The following is a 26604-nucleotide window of genomic DNA, read 5'->3' as shown; positions in this document are numbered from 1 at the left end:
AGGACAATGCAGCTCGTTTGATTGGTACCTCATCCACAAACATTCACTCCCTCCACCACCAATGCACAGTGGCAGCAGTGTGTACCAGTGTGTACAGGATGCAGTGCATGGACTCACCAAGGCTCCTTTGACAGCACTTTCCAAACTTGCAACCTCTACCATCTAGAAGAATGGTGACAGATGCATTGGAACTCCATTTGCAAGCTCCCCTCCAAGTTACAAACCATCCTGACTTGGTAATATATCTCCATTCCTTCACTGTCGCTGGGTCAAAAGCCTGGAACTCCCTCCTAAACAGCACTGGGTGTACCCACACCACATGGACAGGTAGTATTGAGGAGGCAGGGAGGCTGCAGAAGGATTTAGGTTAGGAGAATGGGCAAAGAAGTTTGGCAGATGGAATACAACGTGGGGAAGTGTGAGGTCTTGCACTTTGGTAGGAAGAATAGAGGCATAGACTATTTTCTAAATGGGGAGAGAATTCAGAAATTTGGAGTGCAAAGGGACTTGGGAGTCCTAGTCCAGGATTTTCTTAAGGTTAACTTGCAGGTTGATGCGGTAGTTAGGAAGGCAAATGCAATGTTGGCATTTATTTCAAGAGGACTAGAATATAAAAGCAGGGATGTGCTGCTGAGGCTTTATAAGGCTCTGGTCAGACCACGTTTAGAATATTGTGAGCAATTTTGGGCCCCGTATCTCAGGAAGGATGTGCTGGCCCTGGAGAGGATCCGGAGGAGGTTCACGAGAATGATCCCAGTAATGAAAGGCTTAACATATGAGGAACGTTTGAGGACTCTGGGTCTATACTCGATGGAGTTTAGAAGGATGAGGGGGGATCTGATTGAAACTTACAGAATACTGAAAGGCCTGGATAGAGTGGACGTGGGGAAGATGTTTCCATTAGTAGGAGAGACTAGGACCTGAGGGCACAGCCTCAGAGTAAAGGGAAGACCTTTTAGAACAGAGATGAGGAGAAACTTCTTTAGCCAGAGAGAATCTATGGAATTCATTGCCACAGAAGGCTGTGGAAGCCAGGTCTTTGAGTGTATTTAAGACCGAGATAGATAGATTCTTGATTGGTAAGGGGATCAAAAGTTACGGGGAGAAGGCGGGAGAAAGGGGTTGAGAAACTTATCAGCAGACTCTGGGCCGAATGGCCTAATTTCTGCTCCTATGTCTTATGGACTGCAGCAATTCAAGAAGGCAGCTCATCACCAACTTCTCAAGGGCAATTGAAGATGGGCAGTAAATGCTGGCCTTAGCAGCGACACCCACTCCAAATTAATTAAAAAAAGGTCCCAGAAAATGTGTAGGTGAACTTACGGAGACAAAAATAACGTGAAATTAATGTACAGCAATTGGAAGGAGTAATAAGCAGGTATTTGGTATTGTTATATCAGAACAAGCAGAATCCTTACTTTTAATAAATCAAGAGTAGGAATAATGGCAAACATTCAGGATAAAAATGATTACTAAAACCAACTGATCTCAAAGATAATTATGTACAGAGGGTTTCTACTTGAATTGGAAAAAGGGGGTTAAATCACAATATTTAAGGAATTGCATACAAAATGTTACATTAGGTAAACAAATGAAACTGAAATTGGTGTTGAGTCCAAGCACTGGCAACAGAGGAAATCACAACATTGGCACTGGCTCTATAACAGGGAAACCAGGTAGTGGGTAACAGAGGAAACCTGTTACTGGCAACAGGTGCAGAGTGAAGGTATTATTGTTTCCCCTCCCCGAGGTGAAGATGCTTCTTGCCTCCTGTATCTTGCTCAAATGGTTGGGTGTAAGCCTTTACCGTGCATGTTAGCTGACTATTCAGCTGCAACTACCTTCACATCTGAACCTAACCCTGTCCTCACTACAAACATACAGGGGGGCTTTTCGCCAGCATTGGAATCAGACATCAGATGCTGGCCACTCCACCTCCATTAGCACAGGGCACAGAGATCAATTATAGCAGCCCTACTGCCCCACCTTGACCATCTTCGGCAGAGGTTGCAAGGCTATCTGCCTCAGCTAATCACTGAACCACTGAGGGAAGCTCTCAAACTGCTCTGATGAGGAAAGTGCTGTGTGCAAAATGCAAGCCATTTGGTGCTTGGTGTGTAACTGTTGCAGCAGTTGAGGGGTTAATGGGGGAGCTGACCTACTTACTGGCTGAAAGCCATGGTTCGGAACAGAGCTGGTTTGATCACATCATTTTCCAATGGGGTGTAATGCAGACATCATTGTGCAAAGTGCTCAATGCAGAATAAGTGAGGAAGTGGTTGAGCAGAATAGTACCCAAGTCAACTGTCCAGCTCACTAACCCACGATTATAGCAAGGCAGCTTTAGTTTCATTTGTTAGCACAAGATCGGCAGTTTTTTTATAAGAATTTGAGATATTGGATCACATCACAGAGCTGCAGAGTGTCAAAACGTGACACAGGTCTACTGATAATACCATTTGTTTGAGCATCACCTTTTGCTGCCTACTAACCTTTGAAAGCAGCTGGCTCAGGAGTAAACTGACACGAGTGTCAAAACTCAAATAAAGGCAGTCTTGCATTCAACTAGCCAGTTTCGCACCTCAGGGTGTCTCAAAATGCTTCACAGCCAATTGTTTACTGTTGTAATATAGAAAACACATGGCCAATTTGCACACAGCAAGGTCCCACAAACAGCAATAACAGACCAGTAATTTAGTGGTTAGTTGAGGGACAGATACTGGTCAGAACCGATATTCCCTCTAATTTTTACTATCCATGTACAGAATGGATTTTATGTGCACCAAACCAACGTAATGTGTGATGTGTGACACTAACAGAATCAACCATCCCAATATTACCCAATCTGAACCATAAGTGACTCCAAACTCACAGCAAAGTGGTTGACCTTTAACTGCTCTCTGAAATAGTCTAGCAAACCACTCAAGTGTCAAGAAGGTGAATCACCAACACCTTCTCGAAGGCAATAAAGGATGGGCAACAAATGCTGGCTTTACCAGCAACGCCCACATCCCATGAATGAAGATAAGTACTTTATTTTGTCTTTGGGATGCCCTGAAGTCATGAAGGTTGTTACATAAAGGTAAATTCTTTCATCGAATGGTTGCAGCACAGGAGGCCATTTGTCCTGTCCCTGGGTGGGGTTGGGGGGGGTGGGGGGGGAGTGCGGAGGTGGAGGGCAGGAGCAGTGTCAGGTGGTCAAGGGGTGTCAGGTCAGCTGGGAGGGGTCAATGTTCGGTTGTGGGGGGGTTGGTTAGTCGTGTGGAGTCGGTTGATTGGGGGTGGGGCAGATGAGGGGGGCTGGGAGGTCAATGGAGTGGTGGGAGTCGGGTGGTTAATTGGAGGGGGTCCAATCAGGTGGTTTGTGGGGGGGCAGTGCGGAGGATCAGGAGTTCAGGGAGGTCCCGTGGGGGTTGGTCGGGAGGGTGGGGGTGGAGTCCCATGGGGGTGGGGGGTGGTCTATAGTTACCCAGGAGATTTTCTGGGTAACTGTTATTGTAAGATGGTTGAAACCATCCAAAGTTTGCGATTTAAATCAGAGTATCGGATGGTTCCCATTGCAGGCCTTGCCCAACGGAAGTTTGAACTTCTCGGGCTATCCTTACGAGGGGACTTCCGGGAGGGGAGGGGAGAGGAGGGGTGGGGTGGGAGTGGAGTTCCCCAGTGCATATTTGGGGTACCCCTCACATAGCCTCCCAGAAGCTTGGTATTACAGGCCATTGCTGTGCCTTATGTTTGAAGATTATTTGTTAAAGATTCTCAACTATTTGCAGTGGAGGATGCCCATATTGCCAAACTGAAATAATGAAGTGACATATCGAGCCTCTACCAACAACCTACCCCCATAAAAGAAAACAATAAAAACACAATCAGAAGAGGAAATGTCTCAGTTTAACAACTCTTATTTCATGAAGCATTGTGTGTTCAGTTGTTAGGCATAAGAAGAAACAAGTAAATAAACAGATAGTGTTTTCTGGCAGCCATTTGGTTCTGCACTGCAATGCCTGAGAGAGCTGGAACAATATATGAAAAAAACATCAATGCATCTTATGAGTTTTATTGTTTCTGTTGGGTTCGTTGCACAGAGCTTGAAGTTGTTACACTTCTTGGATAAAGCCATTTGTTTTTGCAAAAGAAAAGTTTAGCTGAAACTCCCTAAGAACCTACAACTGTGAAGAAGGTTGCACAAAAGCAGACCAGCAAAGACCCAGTGCTGTCAACACCATAAGACCATAAGACATAAGAGCAGAAATTAGGCCATTCGGCCCATTGAGTCTGCTCCACCATTCAATCATGGCAGGTAGGTTTCTCAACCCCTTTCTCCTGCCTTCTCCCTGTAACCTTTGGACCCCTTACCAATCAAGAATCTATCTACCTCGGTCTTAAATACACTCAGTGACCTGGCTTCCGTAGCCTTCTGTGGCAATGAGTTCCATAGATTCACCACTCTCTGGCTAAAGAAGTTTCTCCTCATCTCTGTTCTAAAAGGTCTTCCCTTTACTCTGAGGCTGTGCCCTTGGGTCCTAGTCTCTCCTACTAATGGAAACTTCTTCCCCACGTCCACTCTATCCAGGCCTTTCAGTATTCTGTAAGTTTCAATCAGATCCCCCCTCATCCTTCTAAACTCCATCGTGTATAGACCCAGAGTCCTCAAACGTTCCTCATATGTTAAGCCTTTCATTCCTGGGATCGTTCTCGTGAACCTCCTCTGGATCCTCTCCAGGGCCAGCACATCCTTCCTGAGATACGGGGCCCAAAATTGCTCACAATATTCTACATGTGGTCTGACCAGAGCCTTATAAAGCCTCAGCAGCACATCCCTGCTTTTATATACTAGTCCTCTTGAAATAAATGCCAACATTGCATTTGCCTTCCTAACTACCACGTCAACCTGCAAGTTAACCTTAAGAAAATCCTGGACTAGGACTCCCAAGTCCTCTTGCACTCCAGATTTCTGAATTCTCTCCCCATTTAGAAAATAGTCTGTGCCTCTATTCTTCCTACCAAAGTGCATGACCTCACACTTCCCCACGTTGTATTCCATCTACCACTTCTTTGCCCATTCTCCTAACCTGTCCAAATCCTTCTGCAGCCTCCCCGTCTCCTCAATACTACCTGTCCCTCCACCTGTCTTTCTATCATCTGCAAACTTAGCCAGGATGCCCTCAGTTCCTTCATCTAGAACACCTGCGCTGAGTTATCTGGTCTCGGCCGCTGCTGTTAGCTGGACAATACAACTATACTCATATGGCAGAGAGGAGAAAAGTCAACCAAAGTCCTGCTTTGTGATTGGTACAGAAACAGGGTTAGGATGATCTGAACACTCCTGAATCACAGGTCCCATCACTTTCATTCAGTTCAAGCCTGCCTTCCCCTCTCACAGGCTGACTGGTGAACGGGGTCTTTTCCCCAAGTCTCTCCCCCATGCCACAATCCTTGACCTGTGAATCTGCAGCGTTCTCATCTTCTGAAGATCAGTCTATCATGGGGATTCTGAGACCTTGTCTGGCCCCTCAATTTCCAGCCTTCTCACTTCCGGACAATCTGCTCCTCCCTCCAGTTCGATCTTACTGCTTGGCCAATCAAAGCTACACTTTGAGCCCTTGCAGCTCCTCCAATCAGATTCCTCTCTCTCACACTTGAAACTCCTCCAGTCACAGCTGTATTTTTCCTGCTCTCTCTCTCCAGTTGCTTGAGCTTTTGCAGTTGAGTCCCACCTTTCCTCCACTCGCTCCCACCTTTCCCCCACTCGCTGTTGTGCGTGGCCTAACAATGCGCAGGACATTCCAAATAGTTGTGCAGTTGCAGATACACGTACCTTTGAGAGAACACAGGTCAGGACACTGGGGAAAGCCCCCCTGTTTTTCTTTGAAATCGAGCAGTAGGATCTTTAACATACATCTGTGAGGGAGATAAGGAGAAGGCGTCTCTGACAGTACAGCTCTTACTTCACACTGCAATGGGGGAGGCGATGGCATAGCGGTATTGTCACTGGACTAGTAATCCAGAGATCCAGGGTAATGCTCATTTGAATTCAATAAAAATCTGCTATAAAGGTCCAATGATGACCATGAAACCATTGTTGATTGTTGTAAAAACCCATCTGGTTCACTAATGCCCTTTAGGGAAGGAAATCTGCTGTCCTTACCTGGTTTGGCTGATATCTGACTCCAGACCCACTTGTTCAGAGGGCTCTTAAATGCCCTCTGAATAAGGGCAATTAGGGATGAACAATAAATGCTGGCCTAGCCGAGCGATGCCCACTTCCTGTGAATGAAAAAAAAAGCCTGGAATACGTGGTCAAGTCTCCAGTCTGGAGTTTGAACCCATGACCTCTGACCATAACTCGAAAGAGTACCTGGTTTTGGATGAGCTGGGCTGGACTTGTGGAGGTCAGCCTGTATCTCACAAGAACAGAGATATCAATTTTAGAATATTGAAACCCATTATATAGTTTCTCCAAACCTGCCACTGGATCAGAGAACCGCCTGAGTTTTCATAGAGTTTAAGCTTTTTCAGAGACAAACAATCAGCTTTCCTTGTGAGATAAGGCTGTTTATTTGGATATGATGATGTCAAGATAACACTGTGAATCAGTTTAAAGATCACAAAGAGTGAGGCAGATTCAAAATCCACTTAAACATAAAAAGTTATGTTTATTGTTGTGTGTATTACAGCAGAGTAGATTACACTTTTAAAACAAGATGCGTGGTGTTTCTAATGGGTGAAACTTCAAAGCTCTGTTAAATGGAGAGTAAATTTCACTCAATGTCAACACTCCAGTAGCTTCATGATTTGACGAATTCTATAAAACTTTTTTCCAATTATATTCATGACATCAGCAGCTATTAACCTTAGATAAATCAGAACTTCACACATTTAACAAGCTCTTTCCAAGCAAATAACATGCATTATCGAAAACACACATAAGCATCATCCACTCTTCCCAGGTTACAAACTTTTCGCACTTATACAGTTCTTTGCCTGAATCTCTGGACCAGTTTAGATTTTAACAAAAGCCCCTCTTGTTTATCTGTTCAGATATTTCTTGATATAAATCAATCAACCTTTACGAGTGGCTAATAGCTTGTTGGTCACCTCAGACTTGGCATGGAGCACCTTCAAGTAAGATGAACCTCAAATCTTGCCACCTGCAAAACTTACCAGAGAGTTGACACGCGTGCAAGGAAATGTGGGAAAACATTGCTCACGGATAGTACAAATTTAAAATAAACCATGCATGAATTGTGTACTTAATGAACATAAGCACTTTATTCTCCTTAAAACATGTCAATAAATTAGGTATATAATAATCACTTTATCACCATTGCACCTCAGCATCTTGCATTTATATAGCACCTTGAATGTGGATACATATCCCAAGGCACTTCACAGAAGCAAGGAAATTGGATGCTGAGTCAAAGGAAGACATACAGTATTAAGAGGATGTGAGTTACTCCATGTCCAAAATTGTGCACACAGAAGATGAACATCAAGATCAAATAGAATGCTCTTTCATTTTTTTGGACAGGGGCCGGGGAATTGGATCTTACAAAACACTGACCAAGTACAAGTCAGCAATTTCATCACTGCGAATCTATTGAAAAAAAGGAAATGGGCCATGGCACACAGAGTAGAGCTCTCTGTGTGAAGGAAAGCATGAAATAGAGTATAAAGATGAAATAAATTAAATAAAGTCTTGTATCTCAGAATGCTCCTAAGCACTTTACAGCCAATGAAGTACTTGTGAAGTGCACTGTTGTAATGTAGGAAACCTGGCAGCCAATTTGCACATAGCAAGATTCCACAAAAAAAAATGTAATAATGGTCAGATCATCAAGTTTTAGGTGTTGGCTGAAGGAGCAAATATTGGCCTGGATACCAAGGACACCCTCGCTCTTCAAAATAGTACCACGGATTCTTTTACATCCACCTCTTTGGTGGTCAGGTTATCTTCTCTCCTGAGGGCAGACAGAGCCTTTGTTGAGTCTCATCTGAAAGACAGCAATTCTGTCAATGCAGCACTTCCTCTGTACAACATGAAATGCCAGTCTGACTCAGGTAGAAGTGCCACTGTGACACCAAGCTCAGTTTTCTTTTGTAGTATGAAGTGTTGGACAACGAGAAAGCTAAGGTGGGGGAGGGGGTGGGTGGTGAGGAGATACAGAATTCTGGGGTCCTAGGAGAAAATGGAATGAGTGTTAATTTCAAAAATGTGAGAGTGCAGGAAGAAGATTCTGAGCTACTGTTCACCTAAGTACCAAGCAAAGCAATATTGTAGTATAATTTAATGGGAATGAAAGGGTCAGAGGTTACAATAGGGGAGGATACAGAGACAGAATGATGGATTTGTTGCCTATCTTACAGCTGAACTTGCTATGAGCTAACAGTGAACAAAGAAATCAACCACCTTTAACCAATGAAATTAAGTTCCTCAATGATGTACTGATGTTGTTCTAAGTCATGCAAATCATACGGTCCCAGGTTTGATTCTGGTTCTTGTAGTGAGTTAGCAATTCTTAGTTTTGAAGTTTATATCTGACCTCAGTGGCCTCAGGCTGGGAGGAATAATGAGACTGCCAGGATCCCCACTGGAGAGAGTATAAACTTCAGCAAGATGACTTGATCAGGTTTAGGTGCGATGGCCTCCTAAGGTCCCGCAATTTGTCAACACATGGTGTTCAGGCTCGTCTGCTGAAGAATGGTCATTTGGATGAGGCAATGTGGGGGAGGCAGGGAGAAACTGTCTGTTCCTGTGACACCACCACAATACTGTCGGCCCTCCCCAGTGCCCCAGCATGAAGCAGAACCTTCAGGAGGAGAGCTCAGAACATGCAAAGAAACAAAAGGGACAAGGTGAATATCCACAGGACGTGGCATGTTAGAACAGAATGTTTGACAGTCCAGTCGATTTAACCGAAAGTTCAGTCTTCACTGGAGCTGAACTCCTCAAAGTCGGAAAGCCCAACCACTTCAGGAAGCATGTAGGCACGGCGGCGGCGGCAAGCGTGCTGGGCAAGCTTTCGGGGGGTCTGATTCCCCCAGTCCTCAACCAGCTGTCTTGGGAGGGTTAGAACACAGCAGGACATCCCAGAATTGGCACACTCAATGTCGGGCGCTTCCTCCCAGCAGCATTCCATCACATTGTATATGTGAACGTAGTGTGTGCGTGTGTAGCGGTCATGTGACCTCCCGCCCAGGATGAAGATCTTCTCGTCCAAGACAGCAATGCCCGGCTCCCCGTGACCAAAGGGCATTTCGGACACTGTTGACCACTGGTCCCTCTCGGGGCTATAACAGGATACCTTCACAAACATAACAGGCAAAAAAGCAATGAAAGATTGGAAAGGGTGGCACCTATAGGTCTGAGTAAACAGGGTACAAGCTGATAGTGTAACACTTACAAATGTAATTTCAAAGCAACCAAGGTTCTCAGTTCCTGAGGATAGGTGGTACTCTAAGCCAAGCAGTATGCCAGCCTAGGTGGCCACACCCAGGCCTGAGGCGGCAGTGTCTCAGCAAAGGGCACTATTTAGGAACAATAGCATGTATTTATATGATGCCTTTAATGGAGTAAAATGCCCCAAGGTGCTTCCCTGTGGTGTTGGTACACGAACAGCACTATGGGTGTCCCTACACCACAGGGACTGCAGCTGTTCAAGAAGGCAGCTCACCACCACCATCTCAAGGGCAATTAAGGATGGACAATAAATGCTGGCCCAGCCAGGGACACCCACATTTCGTAACATGAATGAAAAAAATTCACAGGGAGTCACATAAAGGAATATTAGGTCAGCTTGGTCAGAAAGACAGGCCTTATGGAGCATCTTAAGGTAAGAGAGAGGTGTAGAATGGCGGAGAGGCTTAGAGAGGGAATTCTAGTGCTTAGGATCTAGGCAGTTAAAGGCACAAATACCAATGGTGGAGCAATTAAAATTAGGGATGTGCAAGGAGTCAAAAACATCCTCATCTTGTAAAGTAGGCAGCTTTTGTCATCTGTGACTTCTTCCAGAGTACTGATATGTCACAGCTTTGAACCTAGCCCTGCCAGTGAGACTCAGATTCACATTGGTTACACTCAAACCATTCACCTAGGCTGATCAGGTGGTGAGGAGAAACAACTCCAGAAGGAGAAACCTCTCCCCTTGCTCGAAGCTCACCTGCATGACGTCCTGTCTGTATCCATTGGTGTTGTTGCTGCCACCGAGTAGGTAAAGCTGAGCTCGTACTGCAGCCATTCCATGCCAGGCCCGTTCCACGGGAGCATTAGCCTTCATTTCCCACTGGTTTGCCTCTGGATCGTAACAGTGCAGCTCCTTCAAGTAATTTCTGCCGCTCCTCCCACAGGCTATGTATATCTTCCTTGTGTGCACTGCTCCAGCGTGGGCATACACCTAATTGAAAGAGAAATATCAGGATTACTTACAACATAAACAGAATAAAATGATTACCCAAGAATTTTATTTTGCTACACTTATGCTGGGTATTGATCTTTGAACAGCCTCATACAAACTCATTCGCAAATACAAATCTCACAAGAAAAAGCAACAGTTTATCACTACTCATTACTCTGCAGTTTCCCATTCTTTACTTATGCTTTTCATCTCCTAAGAGTAACTTCCCAGAGGACTAGCACCACATTCCCAGATCTCTGGCTGAATTCCTTGTGTAACCAGCTGTCAATTGATTTGCTGTTCTCCAAATTTTTACTATTTATGAAATATTGCAAGGTGATATCCTTCTTTGCAAAGTTAATATTGTCATGCCCAGTAAAGGCATGTCATATTCATAACTTCACACATGGACTGAGCTCATAAGGAAGCTTCTGGAACTGTCTTTTATTTGTTTAAAATGGATACTGATGAACTGTTAAGATGGCTGCCAAAGGGGTCAGGCGACCGCTGCTTATTCAGCACAGACTATCAAGCTTCAGGTCCTCCCCCTGGAATGGACACACCAGGACAAATGTTATCTGTGAAATTCATACCTGCCATTATTCTAAGCTTACTTAAAACACAGAGTCAATGGACCTCTAGACTCTATGTCTCCAGGTTTGCAATTTAACAAAAGCCAGCTGACAGTTATCCGCAAGTTAAGTGTGAAAGATCACCAACTATCTCCTATTGTGTAGTGATGCTTTGGACTTCCAAACCATTCTGGTTGGACAGTTGCTAGTATTGGTTATGTGATCGAAACTGGCTTGAGATAATGAGTTTTATCGAAAGACTCAGAGAGACCAGGGAACACTGCTGAAGAACACCAACAAGACAACAGTTGCTGAGAAAAGCTGTGGTCTGAGAACCAAACTCTGAAATTAGCTGTAAGTCATCAAGAGCCAAAGTAATCAAAAACAAAAAAACTGCGGATGCTGGAAATCCAAAACAAAAACAGAATTACCTGGAAAAACTCAGCAGGTCTGGCAGCATCGGCGGAGAAGAAAAGAGTTGACGTTTCGAGTCCTCATGACCCTTCGACAGAACTTCCAAGTTCTGTCGAAGGGTCATGAGGACTCGAAACGTCAACTCTTTTCTTCTCCGCCGATGCTGCCAGACCTGCTGAGTTTTTCCAGGTAATTCTGTTTTTGCCAAAGTAATTAACCTGTTCCAGTTTCAAAGTTCAACTGAGAACCAACTTCCAAGTATTCGACTACAGGAAATCTCACAACCTACTATTAACCCTTTTTTTGCAAGACCCTCACTTCAACTTTAAATCATCAAATTCATGCAAGAAACCACAGGTATGCCATATAGGAGACCGGAAATCATAAATCAGAGATTGAATTAATGGTAATCTATAAACATGCCGTATCCTTTCCTGCATCCATTCATTGTGTGTCTGTGTGTATGTGGGTGGGTGGGTGTGTATGTACATGTGTGCATGTATGCGACTGTGTGTGAGACATTGTGTTAATTCGGGGTAAGTGCGTGAAAATAAAAAAACCTTCACTATTTTAAACTCATGAAAGCTTGCTGCTGAATTATTTAATTGGAATACACACTCCAAGGACAAGAAAAGACACACCTCTTTCCACACAAAACACACTGATTACGGTAGTAAGACAAAAATACATTCTGTCTGTGACAATATATACAAGTCTACAAACCAAATGAAGGAAGCAAAATTCATTTTCTTAAATGTTGAAACAGATTATGAGTTGTTAACGTGACATATTGCACCACTAGTTTTCATTTCTGAGTAATTATCAAGTTGTAAATAAATCTATTAGTTTTAGCTTGAACAATATTTTAGGTTTTTTTAAGGGCAATCAAGTATCAACAACAAAAGGGCCATTAAATGGCCATGGGATAACTACTCACACTGCTTACATATTTAGAAGTACTTAGTACCTCAACTGCCTGACCATTAAGCAGAACGAGTTTGATCAAATGAGCCTGTTTAACATCAAAATAAAACCAGACATCTATTTGATAAGCTTTGGTCCCGAGTTCCGTTCTTCCCACTGCTTCAACCAAACAAAAGGGTTAAGAGGAGCTTCATCAACCCCCTACAAAATCTCCAGAGACTCAGTCAAAAGCTACTGAAAAGAACTACAAAGATTTTGGACATTTTATTTTTATTTTGAAACTTTGTGGGTTGTGTTTAAGTGAACAATTATACCATATCTGCTTACTGTGTCTTTCTACTTTAGTGCAATTATTTTATTGTAAGTAAATCCAATATTAACTTTAGCCTGAATATTGTAATTTGCAGTGTGACAATTACCATATTTCACAGGAGAATGTGGTATCATGGTCTTCAGCATAAAACACAATAAGGAGGTTATTGAGAGCCCGTTGGCATGTAGGATCCACTCATAAGTGACTCAATCTGCTGCTGGAAATTGGCTCTTGGTCAAGACTAACCTATCACAAGATGAAACTACTGGAAGTTTAAAGATTAACAAGCTCCGAATATAGTGGTACAGGGAACTAAGCCTAGATGGACTGACGGGTCATTAGTTCATCTTTGGGTCTTCCAATGTTCTGAGAAGTGAAAATTTTCCACAGGGAGCCCACAGCTTTTGCACCCCAGTGTGTCAGCTCCACTTTAAGAGCTGAAATAGAAAATGGAGCTTCTTTATGGGCCAACAAATCATAGAATCAAAGAATACGGTAGTACAGCACAGGAGGCTACTCGGCCCATCAAATCTGTGCCAGTTCTTTCAAAGAGCAATCCAATTAGTCCCACTCCCCCACTCTTTCTCCATATTCCTACAATTTTTCCTTCGTGTATTTATCCAATTCCCTTTTGGAGGCTACTGTTCAATCTGTATCTACCACCCCATCAGGCAGTGTATTCCAAATCCTACCATTCATACACAAAACAGATTTTTAATGTTTCACCTCAAGTTCTTTTGCCAATCACATTAAATCTATAACCTCCTGTGATCATTCTTTGGAAACATTTTCTCTTCATTTACTCTATCTAAAACCTACATGACTTTAAACACTTGCATCAAATCTGCTCCAAGGAGAACAACCCCAGCTTTTCCAGTCCCTCAACTGTGATCCCTTACCATAGAACCATTTTAGTAAATTTCATCAATATCCTTTCCAAAGCTTTCATGTCCATCCTAAAGTGTGGTGCCCAGAATTGTACACAATACGCCAACTGCGGCCTAAAGATGTTTTATATAGGTTTAGCATAACTTCCTGCCTTTTGTACTCTGTTTCTATTTATAAAGCCCAGGGTCCTACTTAGTTCATTAACTACTTAGTTAACCTGTCCTGTCACCTTCAAAAATTTGTACTTAAACACCCTGCACTTCCCACAGTCTCTTTCTTCATGCACTCCCATTAAAATTGTATGTTAAAGGTGCTATATAAATATAGCTGTTGTACTATTTAGCTTATACTGTCTCTTATTCTTTCTATCAAAATGTATCACCTCAGCACATTTCTGTGTTGAAAATGGAGGTATTTGAAAAATTACATTTTTCAAGAAATATACAACCCTGGTTGTCACCCAGAGTGAGAATCTTCCATTCACAGTGGCCTAAATGATCTCTCCCAATATATTTAAACCTGGACTGTTCCTGCACATAGCTTCCCATCCCGGCTTGCGATTCCACTGCTGAGGGTCCAGGAGTAGAACAGTCTGTGCTGCTACCCGAAGACTGCAGTGTGAGTGCAGGAATGTGAACAGAACAATAATGCTAATTTCACGTCATACAGACCAAATGTGAAGCGACCTATATTTGTCAGAGTGAGTTTGCACGTACCTCTTTTTTTAGTGGGGCCACATATTCCCAAGTATTTAACCGGGGGTCATAACGTTCCACCATGTTTAACTCCTGGTGGTAGTCCCGGCCTCCGATGGCATACATATACTCGCCCACTACACACACACAATGGTCAGCATGTGGCTGCTGCAGCGACTGGATTCGAGTCCACTTGTTGTGCCGTGGATCATACCTTGAAACAAGAGACAAAGAAACCAAATTCACATTGCTCTGAAATCTCACCACAGTGCTCAACACCCCACACACAAGTTCAAACAACAGGAAAGCCACATTGTAGCAGCCTACACCTCAAGATAAACGCAACACTTGTTCAAAGCTAGTTTTATTAAACTCCAAACCAACAACTTAAATAGAAAGAAATATTTGGAATAAGACAGATGAAGAACTACTTAAATTCAGAAAAACAAATTCAAGGCTGGTGACAACAGTACGGAACAATTAAAAACAAACAAAATTAAAAATACCTGGAAAAACTCAGCAGGTCTGGCAGCATCTGCGGAAAGGAACACAGTTAATGTTTCGAGTCCGTATGACTCTTCAACAGAACTAAGTAAAAATAGAAAAGAGGTGAAATATAAGCTGGTTTAAGGGGGGGGGGGGGAACAGCTGGATAGAGGGCCAGTGATAGGTGGAGATAGCCAAAATATGTCATAGACAAAAGGACAAAGAGGTGATGAAGGTGGTGATATTATCTAAGGAATGTGCTAATTAAGGGTAGAAAGCAGGACAAGCAAGGTACAGATAGCCCTAGTGGGGGTGGGGTGGGGGGAAGGAATATTAAAAAGGCTAAAAGGTAGAGATAAAACAATGGGTGGAAATACATTTAAAAATAATGGAAATAGATGGGAAAAGAAAAATCTATAAAAATTTTTGGAATAAAAGGGTCCTTGTCTGGACCTGGAAAAATTTATTAATTTTGCTTCCAATTTCCACCCCTCCATCATTTTCACATGGTCCATCTCTGACACTTCCCTTCCTTTCCTTGACCTCTCTGTCTCAATTTCTGGTGATAGACTGTCCACCAATATCCATTACAAGCCTACCGACTCCCACAGCTACCTCGACTACAGCTCCTCACACCCCGCTTCCTGTAAGGACTCCATCCCATTCTCTCAGTTCCTTCGCCTCCGTCGCATCTGTTCTGATGATGCTATCTTCAAAAACAGTTCCTCTGACATGTCCTCCTTCTTCCTTAACCGAGGTTTTCCACCCACGGTGGTTGACAGGGACCTCAACCGTGTCCGGCCCATCTCCCGTGCATCCGCCCTCACGCCTTCTCTTCCCTCCCGGAACCATGATAGGGTCCCCCTTGTCCTCACTTATCACCCCACCAGCCTCCGCATTCAAAGGATCATCCTCTGCCATTTCCACCAACTCCAGCACGATGCCATCACCAAATACATCTTCCCTTCAACCCCCTGGCGGCATTCCGCACGGATCGTTCCCTCCGTGACACCCTGGTCCACTCCTCCATCACCCCCTACACCTCAACCCCCTCCCAAGCACCTTCCCATGCAACCGCAGAAGGTGCAACACCTGCCCCTTTACTTCCCTTCTCCTCACCGTCCAAGGGCCCAAACACTCCTTTCAAATGTAGCAGCATTTCACTTGCACTTCCCTCAATTTGGTCTACTGCATTCGCTGCTCCCAATGCGGTTTTCTCTACATTGGAAAGACCAAACGCAGACTGGGTGACTGCTTTGCAGAACACCTTCGGTCTGTCCGCAAGCATGACCCAGACCTCGCTGTCGCTTGCCATTTCAACACTCCACCCTGCTCTCATGCCCACATGTCCATCCTTGGCCTGCTGCATTGTTCCAGCGAAGCTCAACGCCAACTGGAGGAACAGCACCTCATCTTCCGACTACGCACTTTACAGCCTTCTGGACTGAATATTGAGTTCAACAATTTTAGATCATGAACTCTCTCCTCCATCCCCACCCCCTTTCTGATCCCCCCTTTTTTTCCAAAAATTTATATAGATTTTTCTTTTCCCACCTATTTCCATTATTTTTAAATGTATTTCCATCCATTGTTTTATCTCTACCTTTTAGCCTATTTCAATCCCTTAAACCCTTCCCTTCACTCCACCCCACCCCCACTAGGGCTATCTGTACCTTGCTTGTCCTATTTTTTACCCTTAATTAGCACATTCCTTAGGTAATATCACCACCTTCAACACCTCTTTGTCCTTTTATCTATGACATCTTTTGACTATCTCCACCTATCACTGGCCCTCTATCCAGCTCTACCCGCAGCCCCCACCCCCCCCAAACTAGCTTATATTTCACCTCTTTTCTATTTTTACTTAGTTCTGTTGAAGAGTCATACGGACTCGAAACATTAACCGTGTTCCTCTCTGCAGATGCTGCCAGACCTGCTGAGTTTTTCCAGGTATTTTTATTTTTGTTTTAGATTTCCAGCATCCGCAGTTTTTTGCTTTTATCTTAATAAAAAACATAAAACTCTTTACTACTGAACAAAACATAGTCTCTTAGATTCCTGCATCAAACAATGATGGAACTCAAATCCACTCCTGCTCTTCCTGATCTAATAATCCTTAGCTCTGGAATGGCTTTATGCAAAGACTGAATGTTTCCCAACAGCACAAGGTATGGAATAACATTAGATTTCAACTCCCTGTGACACAGCAGGACAGGGAGAGGTGGAGCAGGTTCAGTGTACACAGACTCTGCTCCCTGTGATAGAGCAGGACAGGGAGAGGTGGAGCAGGTTCAGTACAAACAGACTCTGTTGCCTGTCACACAGTAGGACAGGGAGAGGTAGAGCAGGTTCACTGTACACAGACTCTGCTCCCTGTGATAGAGCATGACAGGGAGAGGTGGAGCAGGTTCAGTGTACACAGTCTCTGCCCCCTGTGACATAGCAGGACAGGGAGAGATGGAGTAAGTTGATTGTACACAGACCCTGCTCCCTGTGACAGAGCAGGACAGGAAGAGGTGCAGTAGGTTCACTGTACACAGATTCTGCTCCCTGTGATACAGCAGGACAGGGAGAGGGGGAGTAGGTTCACTGTACACAGTCTCTGCTCCCTGTGATAGAGCAAGACAGGGAGAGGTGCAGTAGGTTCACTATACACAGACTCTGCTCCCAGTGATAGAGTAGGACAGGGAGTGGTGCAGTAGGTTCACTGTACACAGACTCTGCTCCCTGTGATAGAGCAGGACAGGGAGAGGTGGAGTAGGTTCACTGTAAACAGTCTCTGCTCCCTGTGATAGAGCAGGACAGGGAGAGATGGAGCAAGTTCACTGTACACAGACTCTGCTCCCTATGACACAGCAGGACAGGGAGAGGTGCAACAGGTTCACTGTACATAGACTCTGCTCCCTGAGATAGAGCAGGACAGGGAGAGGTGGAGCAGGTTCACTGTACACAGGCTCTGCTCCCTATGACACAGCAGGACAGGGAGAGGTGGAGCAGGTTCACTGAGCACAGACTCTGCTCCCTGTGATAGAGCAGGACAGGGAGAGGTGGAGCAGGTTCACTGTACACAGACTCTGCTCCCTCTGATAGAGCAGGACAGGGAGAGGTGGAGCAGGTTCACTGTACACAGACTCTGCTCCGTCTGATAGAGCAGGACAGCTAGAGGTGGAGCAGGTTCAGTATACACAGACTCTGCTCCCTGTGACACAGCAGGACAGGGAGAGGTGGAGCAGGTTCACTGTACACAGACTCTGCTCCATCTGATAGAGCAGGACAGCGAGAGGTGGAGCAGGTTCAGTATACACAGACTCTGCTCCCTGTGACACAGCAGGACAGGGAGAGGTGGAGCAGGTTCACTGTACACAGACTCTACACCCTGTGATAGAGCAGGACAGGGAGAGGTGCAGCAGCTTCAGTGTGCACAGACTCTGCTCCCTGTGATAGAGCAGGACAGGGAGAGGTGGAGCAGGTTCGGTACAAACAGACTCTGTTGCCTGTCACACAGTAGGACAGGGAGAGGTAGAGCAGGTTCACTGTACACAGACTCTGCTCCCTGTGATAGAGCATGACAGGGAGAGGTGGAGCAGGTTGACTGTACATAGACTCTGCTCCCTGTGATAGAGCAAGACAGGGAGAGGTGGAGCAGGTTCAGTGTACACAGACTCTGTTGCCTGTCACACAGCAGGACAGGGAGAGGTGGAGCAGGTTCACTGTACACACACTCTGCTTCCTGTGATGCAGCAGGACAGGGAGAGGTGGAGCAGGTTCACTGTACACAGACTCTGCTCTCTTTGATAGAGCAGGACAATGAGAGGTGAAGCAAGTTCACTGTACACAGACTCTGCTCCCTGTCATAAGAGCAAGACAGTGAGAGGTAGAGCAGGTTCACTGTGCACGGACTCTTCTTCCTGTGATAGTGGGGGCATTGGTCGAAATATTCCAGCATTCATTGGATTCCAGGAGGGTCTGAGAGGATTGGAAAACTGCTAATGTGACACCCCTTTTCAAGAAGGCAGGGAGACAAAAAGCTGGAATTTATATGCCTGTCAGCCTAATATCTATCATTGGGAAAATGCTAGAGTCCATTATTAAGGAAGAAATAGCAGATCATTTAGGAAAGCTTAACACAGAGTCTTCATGGTTTTGTGAAAGGGAAATCATGTTTGCCAAATTTGCTAGAGTTCTTTGAGGATATAACAAGCAGAGTTGATAAAGGGGAACCTGTAGATGTAGTGTATTTGGATTTCCAGATGGCATTTGATAAGATGCCACATAAAAGGTTATCGCACAAGATCAGAGCTCACGGTATTGGGGGTAATGTATTAGCATGGATCGAGGATTCGTTAACACACAGAAGACAGAGAGTTGGGATTAATGGATCTTTTTCAGGTTGGAAAGACGTAACCAGTGGACTGCCACAAGAATCAGTCCTAGGGGCCTCAATTATTTACTATCTACATTAATGATTTGGAAGAGGGGGCAGAGTTTAAAGTATCCAAACTTGCTGACGTTACAAAAATAGGTGGGAAGGCATGTTGTGATGAGGACATAAAGAATCCGCAAGGGGATATAGGTAGGTTGAATGAGTGGGCAAAAACTTAGCAGATGGCGTTTAATGTAGGAAATTGTGATGTCATGCATTTTAGTAGGAAGAATCAAAAGGCAGACTGTTATTTAAATGAAGAGACTTCAAAAAAGTGCATCATAGAGAGATCTGGGTGTTCTTGTGCTTGAAACACAAAAAGTTAGCATGCAGGTACAGCAAGTAACTAAGAAGGCAAATGGAATTTTGGCCTGTATTGCTAGGAGGTTGGAGTTCAAAATTAGGAAAATCTTGTTACAACTGTACAGGGTGTTGGTGAAGCTGCACCTGGAGCACTGTGTACAGTTTTAGTCCCCGTATTTAAGAAAGGATATACTGGCATTGGAGGTAGTTCAAAAGAGATTACTAGGTTGATTCCTGGGATGAAGGGGTTGACTTATTAAGAACAGCTAAACAGGATAGGCCTTTATTCATTAACATTTAGAGGTATGAGGGGTGATCTTATTGAAAAGTACAAGATTCTGAGGGGGCTTGACAGGGTAGATGTTGAAAAGATATTTCCACTAGTGAGGGAATCTCGAACTGGGGGACATAGTTACAGAATAAGGAGGCTCTTATTTAAAACTGAGAATTATCTACCCCAGAGAGTTGTGAAGACTAGGTCACTGAAAGTATTTAAAGAGGAGATAGATATATTTTTAAAATATCGGAGTTGAGGGCAATGAGCAGCTGGCACGGAAGAGGAGTTGAGGCCTGGGGTGGATCAACCATGATCTTATTGAAATGCGGGGCAGGCTTGAGGGGCTGAATGGCCTACTCCTGCTTCTATTTCTTATGTTCTTACCCCTTCACCAGGGAGGGAATCTTCAAGTTCAAGATGTTAAAACAGGGATGAGAAGGAATTTCTTCTCTCAGATGATAGTGAATCTGTGGAATTACCGCGGAAGACTGTAGAAGCTGGGTCGTTAAGTATATTCAAGGCTGAGATAGACAGATTTTTAATCAGTAACGGAATCAAGGGTTATAGGGAAAGGGCAGGAAAGTGGAGTTGAGGATTATCAGATCAGCCATTATCTCATTCAATGACGGAGCAAACTTGATGGGCCGAACGGCCTACTTCTGCTACTTTGTCTTATGGTGGTAGAGCAGGACAGGGAGAGGTGGAGCAAATTGACTGTACACAGACTCTGCTCCCTGTCACACAGCAGGACAGGGAGAGGTGGAGCAGGTTGATTGTACAGAGACTCTGCTCCCTGTGATAGAGGAGGACAGGGAGCGGTGCAGCAGGTTCTTTGGTTCGCTTCTCTGGTTTAGAATGTTTCGTATTTTAAGGAATGGACCAAGAAACAACAAAGGAAAATAACTTAAGGTAAATGATTAATAAAAATAATAATCATTTGAAAATACAATCATTTCTGGTGCGCTGGCAATAAGAGGGGGTGGCGATAAGCCCAGGGTTGCTGCTTCTCACCATTATCACATGGCTCACTCTATATGGATTGTGAGCGTGGACATTGGGTGCAAACGCCAATAGGTCTTCATATGTAAAGAACTCGGGAAAAGCTATTGAGGCCCATTGGACTGACCCCTATGCACAATCTGCTTCTTCAGAGACAAGTGGGTGGAAGGTAAGGAAACTGCGGCAAGAAGGGGAAAGTGTATTAATATTCCTTGTGACATTGTTAGTCCAGCACAATAGTGAATAATTATAGTTTTATACAAACATACGAATTAGGAACAGGAGTAGGCCATTCGGCCCCTCGAGCCTGCTCCGCCATTTAATAAGATCATGGCTGATTTGATTGTGACCCCAACTCCACTTTCCTTCCTTCCCCCTATAATCTTTGGCTCCCTTGTCCATCAAGAATCTTTCCACCTCAGCCTTAAAATTATTCGATGATCCTGCCTCCACTGCTCCCTCAGGAAGAGAGTTTCACAGGTTCATGACCCTCTGAGAGAAAAAAATGTCTCCTCAGCTCCATCTTAAATGGAAGATTCCTTATTTTTAAACCGTGTCCCCTAGTTCTACCCTCTCTCACAAGGGCAAACATCCTTTCAGCATCCACCCTGTCAGGTCCAAACAGGAGCTTATATGTTTCAATAAGATCACCTCTCAATCTTCAAAACTCCAGTAGATACAGGCCCAGCCTGTTCAACCTTTCCTTATAGGATAACGTCCCCACTGTTCCAGGAATCAGTTGAGTGAATCTTCTCTGAACTGCTTCTAATGCAATTATGTCCTTTCTTAAATAAGGAGACCAAAACTGTACACAGTTCTTTAGATGTGATCTCATCAATATCCTGTTCAACTGTAGCAAACCATCCCTACCTTTATATTCCATTCCCCTTGCAATAAACAACAACATTCCATGTGCCTTTCTCATCACTTGCTGTACCTTGCTGCAAATTGTTCTTCGCCACAGTTTATTCCCTAAAGTATAAATTGGGAAAGGAAAATATGGCATACCTCCAGCAGCTCACCTCTGCTCTGTACCCTGCAGTGTTGTTGTCCCCACCCACGAGATAAGCAAAGTTATTTAAAACTGCAATGCCCTGGTTTGACATCTTTGGCATTTGTGCCTGGGTCAGAGTTCGCCATTCCCGGGTTAATGGGTTCAGAAACTTGACCTCATCACTCAAGTCTTCGTCCTGGGAGGAGTACATTCCTCCAAATCCCACCACGCAACGGAACTCTGACCTCAGTTGCGTCTGAGGGGTCTGGAGTACGGGCTGGAGGATTTCATTCTGGTGGTAGGCCAGGGCATCTGCCAAGACCTCTTTGAGAGGACAGGGGCTCAGCCTGTTGTACAGTTTCTGGAAGGTCTGCTGTTCAATCAGCGCAAAACGGACCATCTCCAGCAGCTTTGGCGGGTCATGCAGGGAGACCTGGTCCCTATCAATCTCCTCCTGGGTGTAGTGGTAAAGTAAAGCTGCCTCGTAGACTTCATTCTCGGAGCTGGCATGGAGCTTGTCACTGCTCAACAGACTTTGCACCTTGGCTAGGGGCAGCTGGCGGTAGGTCTCAGTCTTGCTGATGGTCAGGAAGTTTTGGAGGATGTATAAATCAATCTTGTTGCTCAGCTGGGTCAGACTGTAATGCTCAGCCAGCCTGTATAGCTCAATAATGTTATCGTCATCAATCCAGGAAATGAGGAAGTCACAGCAGAAATCGATTACCTCCGGAATCTGAACCAAACAGAGAGAAACTATGAGCACTCAGAGCCTTGCGTGAAAACCCGCCCCAGGAATCTCTTCTCAATAAGTCTGTAGTCTTTCAAGAACCCAATACAATTGGGCCACCAAAATTCATCTGCAACAAGATTCACCATGGCCTACAAAGTTTTGGGATTTGAGGTTGTGATTATGTACACTTGCATTGAACATTCCTGATCTCACTTCTTTACAGGAAAGGGGCGAGGATGAACTAGAAGTAAGCAGTGAGTGTGCTTCCTGGTGGTCAATCCACCAACACATGGGCATTAGGCTGAGATCAGATCATCAGCAGCTGCCCACATACTTTGAGCAATGGGATGCGCTTTATGGCTTTGAGGGCCTCAAGCTCGATAGAGCAGCACAACACTTTCAAATCACCCGCACTGCTTCTCATGTGACTCCTGTAATGACCGTGCTCTTGTCTATTTCTACCCATGGAAATTAGATATATATTTGAAAAGGAAACATTTGAAGGACTATGGGAGACAGACTGATTGAATAGCTCTTTCAAGGTGAGGTGGGCTGAAAGGTCTTATTCTTTGCTGTACCATTCTTTGCCTTTCCCTCAATAGTTTCTCAATGGTACCTCAATCAAATGACTATTCTTCACTGTGAGCCCAGGCCGTAAGTGTTGGCAAGCTATTTGACTGTGGAGGGCAACACAGCCAGCCCAAGTGTCTCTGACATCCACTCACACACACCTTCTGGCAAGCATCATTAGATAGGGATTAGGAGCAGGTACTTCGACAGACATCTCTCTCTCCACTTCAGAGATTTTAATGCCAACTGTAAGAACTGAACCAAGGTCAGTGAGATTCTAAACCAGGGCCACCTGATCTGCAAGTGGAGTGCTACACCAGACAATAAATTACTGAAATATTGGCACTGTTATCAACACTCTCACAAATAAACAGCAAGAGAAAAAAAAATGACATCTTGCAACAGAAGCTCACAGCCCTCTTAGTTTTCAGCAAATCAGAATTCTTTACAATAAGGAGGGAGCTGGTCATAATGCGGGGAAAGAGGAGAGAAATGGTATGATGAGTAGGGTAGGACATTAGGACATCCCAAAGTGCTTTACAGCCAGTTAAGTACTTTTGAAGAGTAATCACTGTTGAAATGCAGGAAATGTTGCAGCCAATTTGAGCACAGCAAGCTCTCACAAACAGCAATGTGATAGTGACCAGATAATCTGTTTCAGTGATGTTGGTTGAGGGAAAAATATTGACCAGGACAACAGGGATAACTCCCCCACAGATAAAAGCAAAAAACTGCGGATGCTGGAAATCCAAAACAAAAAACAAAAATACCTAGAAAAACTCAGCAGGTCTAGCAGCATCTGTGGAGAGGAACACCTTTTGGTTATCTCCACCTATCACTGACCCTCTGTCCAGCTCTACTTGTCCCACCCTCCCCTTAAACCAGTTTATATTTCACCTCTCTTCTATTTTTACTTAGTTCTGTTGAAGGGTTATTCGGACTCGAAATGTTAACTGTGTCCCTCTCCGCAGATGCTGCCAAACCTGCTGAGTTTTTCCAGGTATTTTTGTTTTTGTTTGGGATAACTCCCCCGTTCTTCTACAAAATAGTACCAGGGATTCTCTTACACCCATGAGATGGCAGATGGGACTTAGGTTTAACATTTCATCTGAAAGACAGCACCTCCAACAGTGCAGCACTCCCTCAGTACTGCACTGGAGTATCAGCCAAGATTATTGTGCTCAATTTCTGAATTGGGACTAAAACCCTCAATCTTCTGGCTCAGAAGCAAGAGTGCTACCAACTGAGCCATGGCTGAGCCACAAGATAGAACAAGACAAAACACTAATTACTGAGTACTTTAGCTAAATAAAAGCACCTTCAACAGATTGTGGGTTCAAGTCCCACTCCAGAAACTTGGGCACATAACCCAGGTTGACATCCCTTAATGCCCTTCAGAAGATGGTAGTGAGCTGCCTTCTTCAACTGCTGCAGTCCATATTGTGTAGGTACACCCACAGTGCTATTAGGAAGGGAGTTCCAGAATTTTGTCTCGGCAACAGTGAAGGAACGGCAATCTAATTCCAAGTTAGGATGGGATGAGACTTGGGGAGGAAGTTGCAGGCGGTATTTCCACGTGCTTGCTGCCCTTGTTCTTCTAGCTGGTGGAAGTCCTGGATTTGGAAGTTGCAGTGTATCTTGTAGATGGTACACACTGCTGTCACTGTGCATCGGTGGTGGAGGGAGTAAACGTTTAAGGTGTTGGATGGGGTGCCAATCAAGCAGGCTGCTTTGTTCTGGATGGTGTTGAACTTCTTGAGTGTTGTTGGAGCTGCGCTCATCCAGGCAAGTAGGGAGTAGTCCATTATGCTCCTGTCTTGTGCCTTTTAGATGGTGGACAGGCATTGAGGAGTCAGGAGGCGAATTACTCACCACAGAATTCCCAGCTTCTGACCTGCTCCTGTACCCACAGTTCAGTTAAGTTTCTGGTCAACAGTAGGCCTCATGTTGTTGATGGTGAGGGATTCAGTAATGGTCATGTCGTTGAACATCAAGGAGAGATGGTTTGAATCTTTATTGTTGGTGATGGTCAATGCCTGGCACTTTATGTGGCACAAATTTTACTTGCCAGTTATCAGGCCAAGTGTGAACGTTGTCCAGGTCTTGCTGCATGTTGGTATGAGCTGCTTCAGTATCTGAAGAGTTGCAAATGATTATGAACACTGCAATAATCGGCAAACATCCCTATATCTAATCTTATGATAGAGGGAAGGTTATTGATGAAGTAGCTGAAGATGGTTGGGTCTAGGACACTACCCTGAGGAAACTCTTGCGGCGATGTCCTAGGGTTGAGATGATTGGCCTCCAACAACCACAACCATCTTCCTTTGTGTTAGGTATGACTCCAGCCACTGGCATTTTCCCCCGCTGGTGACCAGTGACTTCAATTTTCCTTGATGTCATAATCAAATGCTGCCTTGATTTCTCACCTCACATCTGGAATTCAGCTCTTTTGTCCATATTTTTTGACCGAGGCAGTAATGAGGGCTGGAGCCAAATAGCCCTGGCTGCAACCCAAACTGAGCATCAGTGAGCAGGTTACTGCTGTGGAGTTGCCATAAAATTGCACTGTTGATGATACCTTCCATCACTTTGCTAATACTTGAGAGTAGACTGATGTGGCGGAATTGGCTGGATTGGATTTGTCTTGATTGGATTTTATGGATAGGACATACCTGGGCAATTTTCCACATTGTTGTAGCTGTGCTGGAACAGCTTGGCTAGAGGTGTGGCTAGTTCTGGACCAGGAGTCTTCAGCATGACAGCAGGGTGTTGTCAGGGCCCACAGCCTTTGTTGGATCCAGTGCCTTCAGCCATTTCTTGATATCACGTGGAGTGAGTTGAAATGGCTGAAGACTGGCATCTGTGATACTGGTGATCTCAGGAGCAGGTCGAGATGGATCATCCACGCGGCACTTCCGGCTGAAGATGACTGTAAATACTTCAGCCTTGTCTTTTGCATTGACGTGCTGGACTCCCCCATTACTGAGGAACGGCATATTTGTGGAGTCTCCTCCTGAGGGAGTGCAGCACGGGTGGAGGTGCCATCTTGGTATCTTGGCCAATATTTATCCCTCAAGCAACATCACAACATTACAATATTGCTGCTTGTGGGAGCTTGTGAATTTGGCTGCCATTTTGGCACATCCTGTGGCCATGAAAGATGCTATATAAATGCAAGCCTTTCTTGCAGGACCAGAGTCAAAATGACAGTTCAAACATAAAACAAGGAAATGAAAACTGTCCCACCTTGGTATAACACAACAATGCCTACAACTGGTTTTGACATCGAATATATATAAGAACCTAACTGAACTGAATTAAGACACAAAGTCCAATACATTAGTACCAGACCATAGACCAACTGACCACTCAAAGGTAGTCACCAAAGCATGTTCAATTTTTCCATTTTTTAAAAATGGAGAGATAATTCAGAAATGAAAGGATTGCTGTTGCTTGATAAGAAAATGATGACACATTACTTCAATGAATGAACAAATCTCATCTGACATTACAGTTGGCTTAGTGCCTTTGGGCAAGGGAGGAGTAGGACGCAAGATCAACAAGGTGTCTATTCCTGCTTACTATTCCAGGCCACTGCTAAGTAGCACATTGGTTGAGG

General features: G+C 44.5%; 1 protein-coding gene across 6 annotated transcripts in view; it reads right to left on the bottom strand.

The window, feature by feature from the left end:
• Positions 1 to 6631: 6631 nt before the first annotated feature.
• klhl22 (kelch-like family member 22) overlaps positions 6632 to 26604 on the bottom strand; it is a 52899-nt gene continuing 32926 nt past the window's right edge. For 5 of the 6 annotated variants that reach the window (XM_041202402.1, XM_041202397.1, XM_041202398.1 and 2 more), the window contains 5 exons: positions 21711 to 22415; positions 14707 to 14735; positions 14222 to 14414; positions 10161 to 10394; positions 6632 to 9305 (listed from right to left, as the gene is read on the bottom strand). In XM_041202402.1, coding sequence (XP_041058336.1) covers positions 8925 to 9305; positions 10161 to 10394; positions 14222 to 14414; positions 14707 to 14735; positions 21711 to 22415 — 1542 coding nt within the window. In that variant the 3' untranslated portion in view covers positions 6632 to 8924. Of the gene's footprint in view, positions 9306 to 10160; positions 10395 to 14221; positions 14415 to 14706; positions 14736 to 21696; positions 22416 to 26604 lie in introns of all 6 variants that reach the window. The other variant, XM_041202400.1, reaches the window with a different exon arrangement.

Source organism: Carcharodon carcharias, chromosome 13 (genome assembly GCF_017639515.1).
Source record: "Carcharodon carcharias isolate sCarCar2 chromosome 13, sCarCar2.pri, whole genome shotgun sequence".
NCBI classification, from domain to species: Eukaryota; Metazoa; Chordata; class Chondrichthyes; order Lamniformes; family Lamnidae; genus Carcharodon; species Carcharodon carcharias.
Note: the sequence above shows the minus strand (reverse complement) of the source record. Positions and strands in the feature narration are given on the sequence as shown.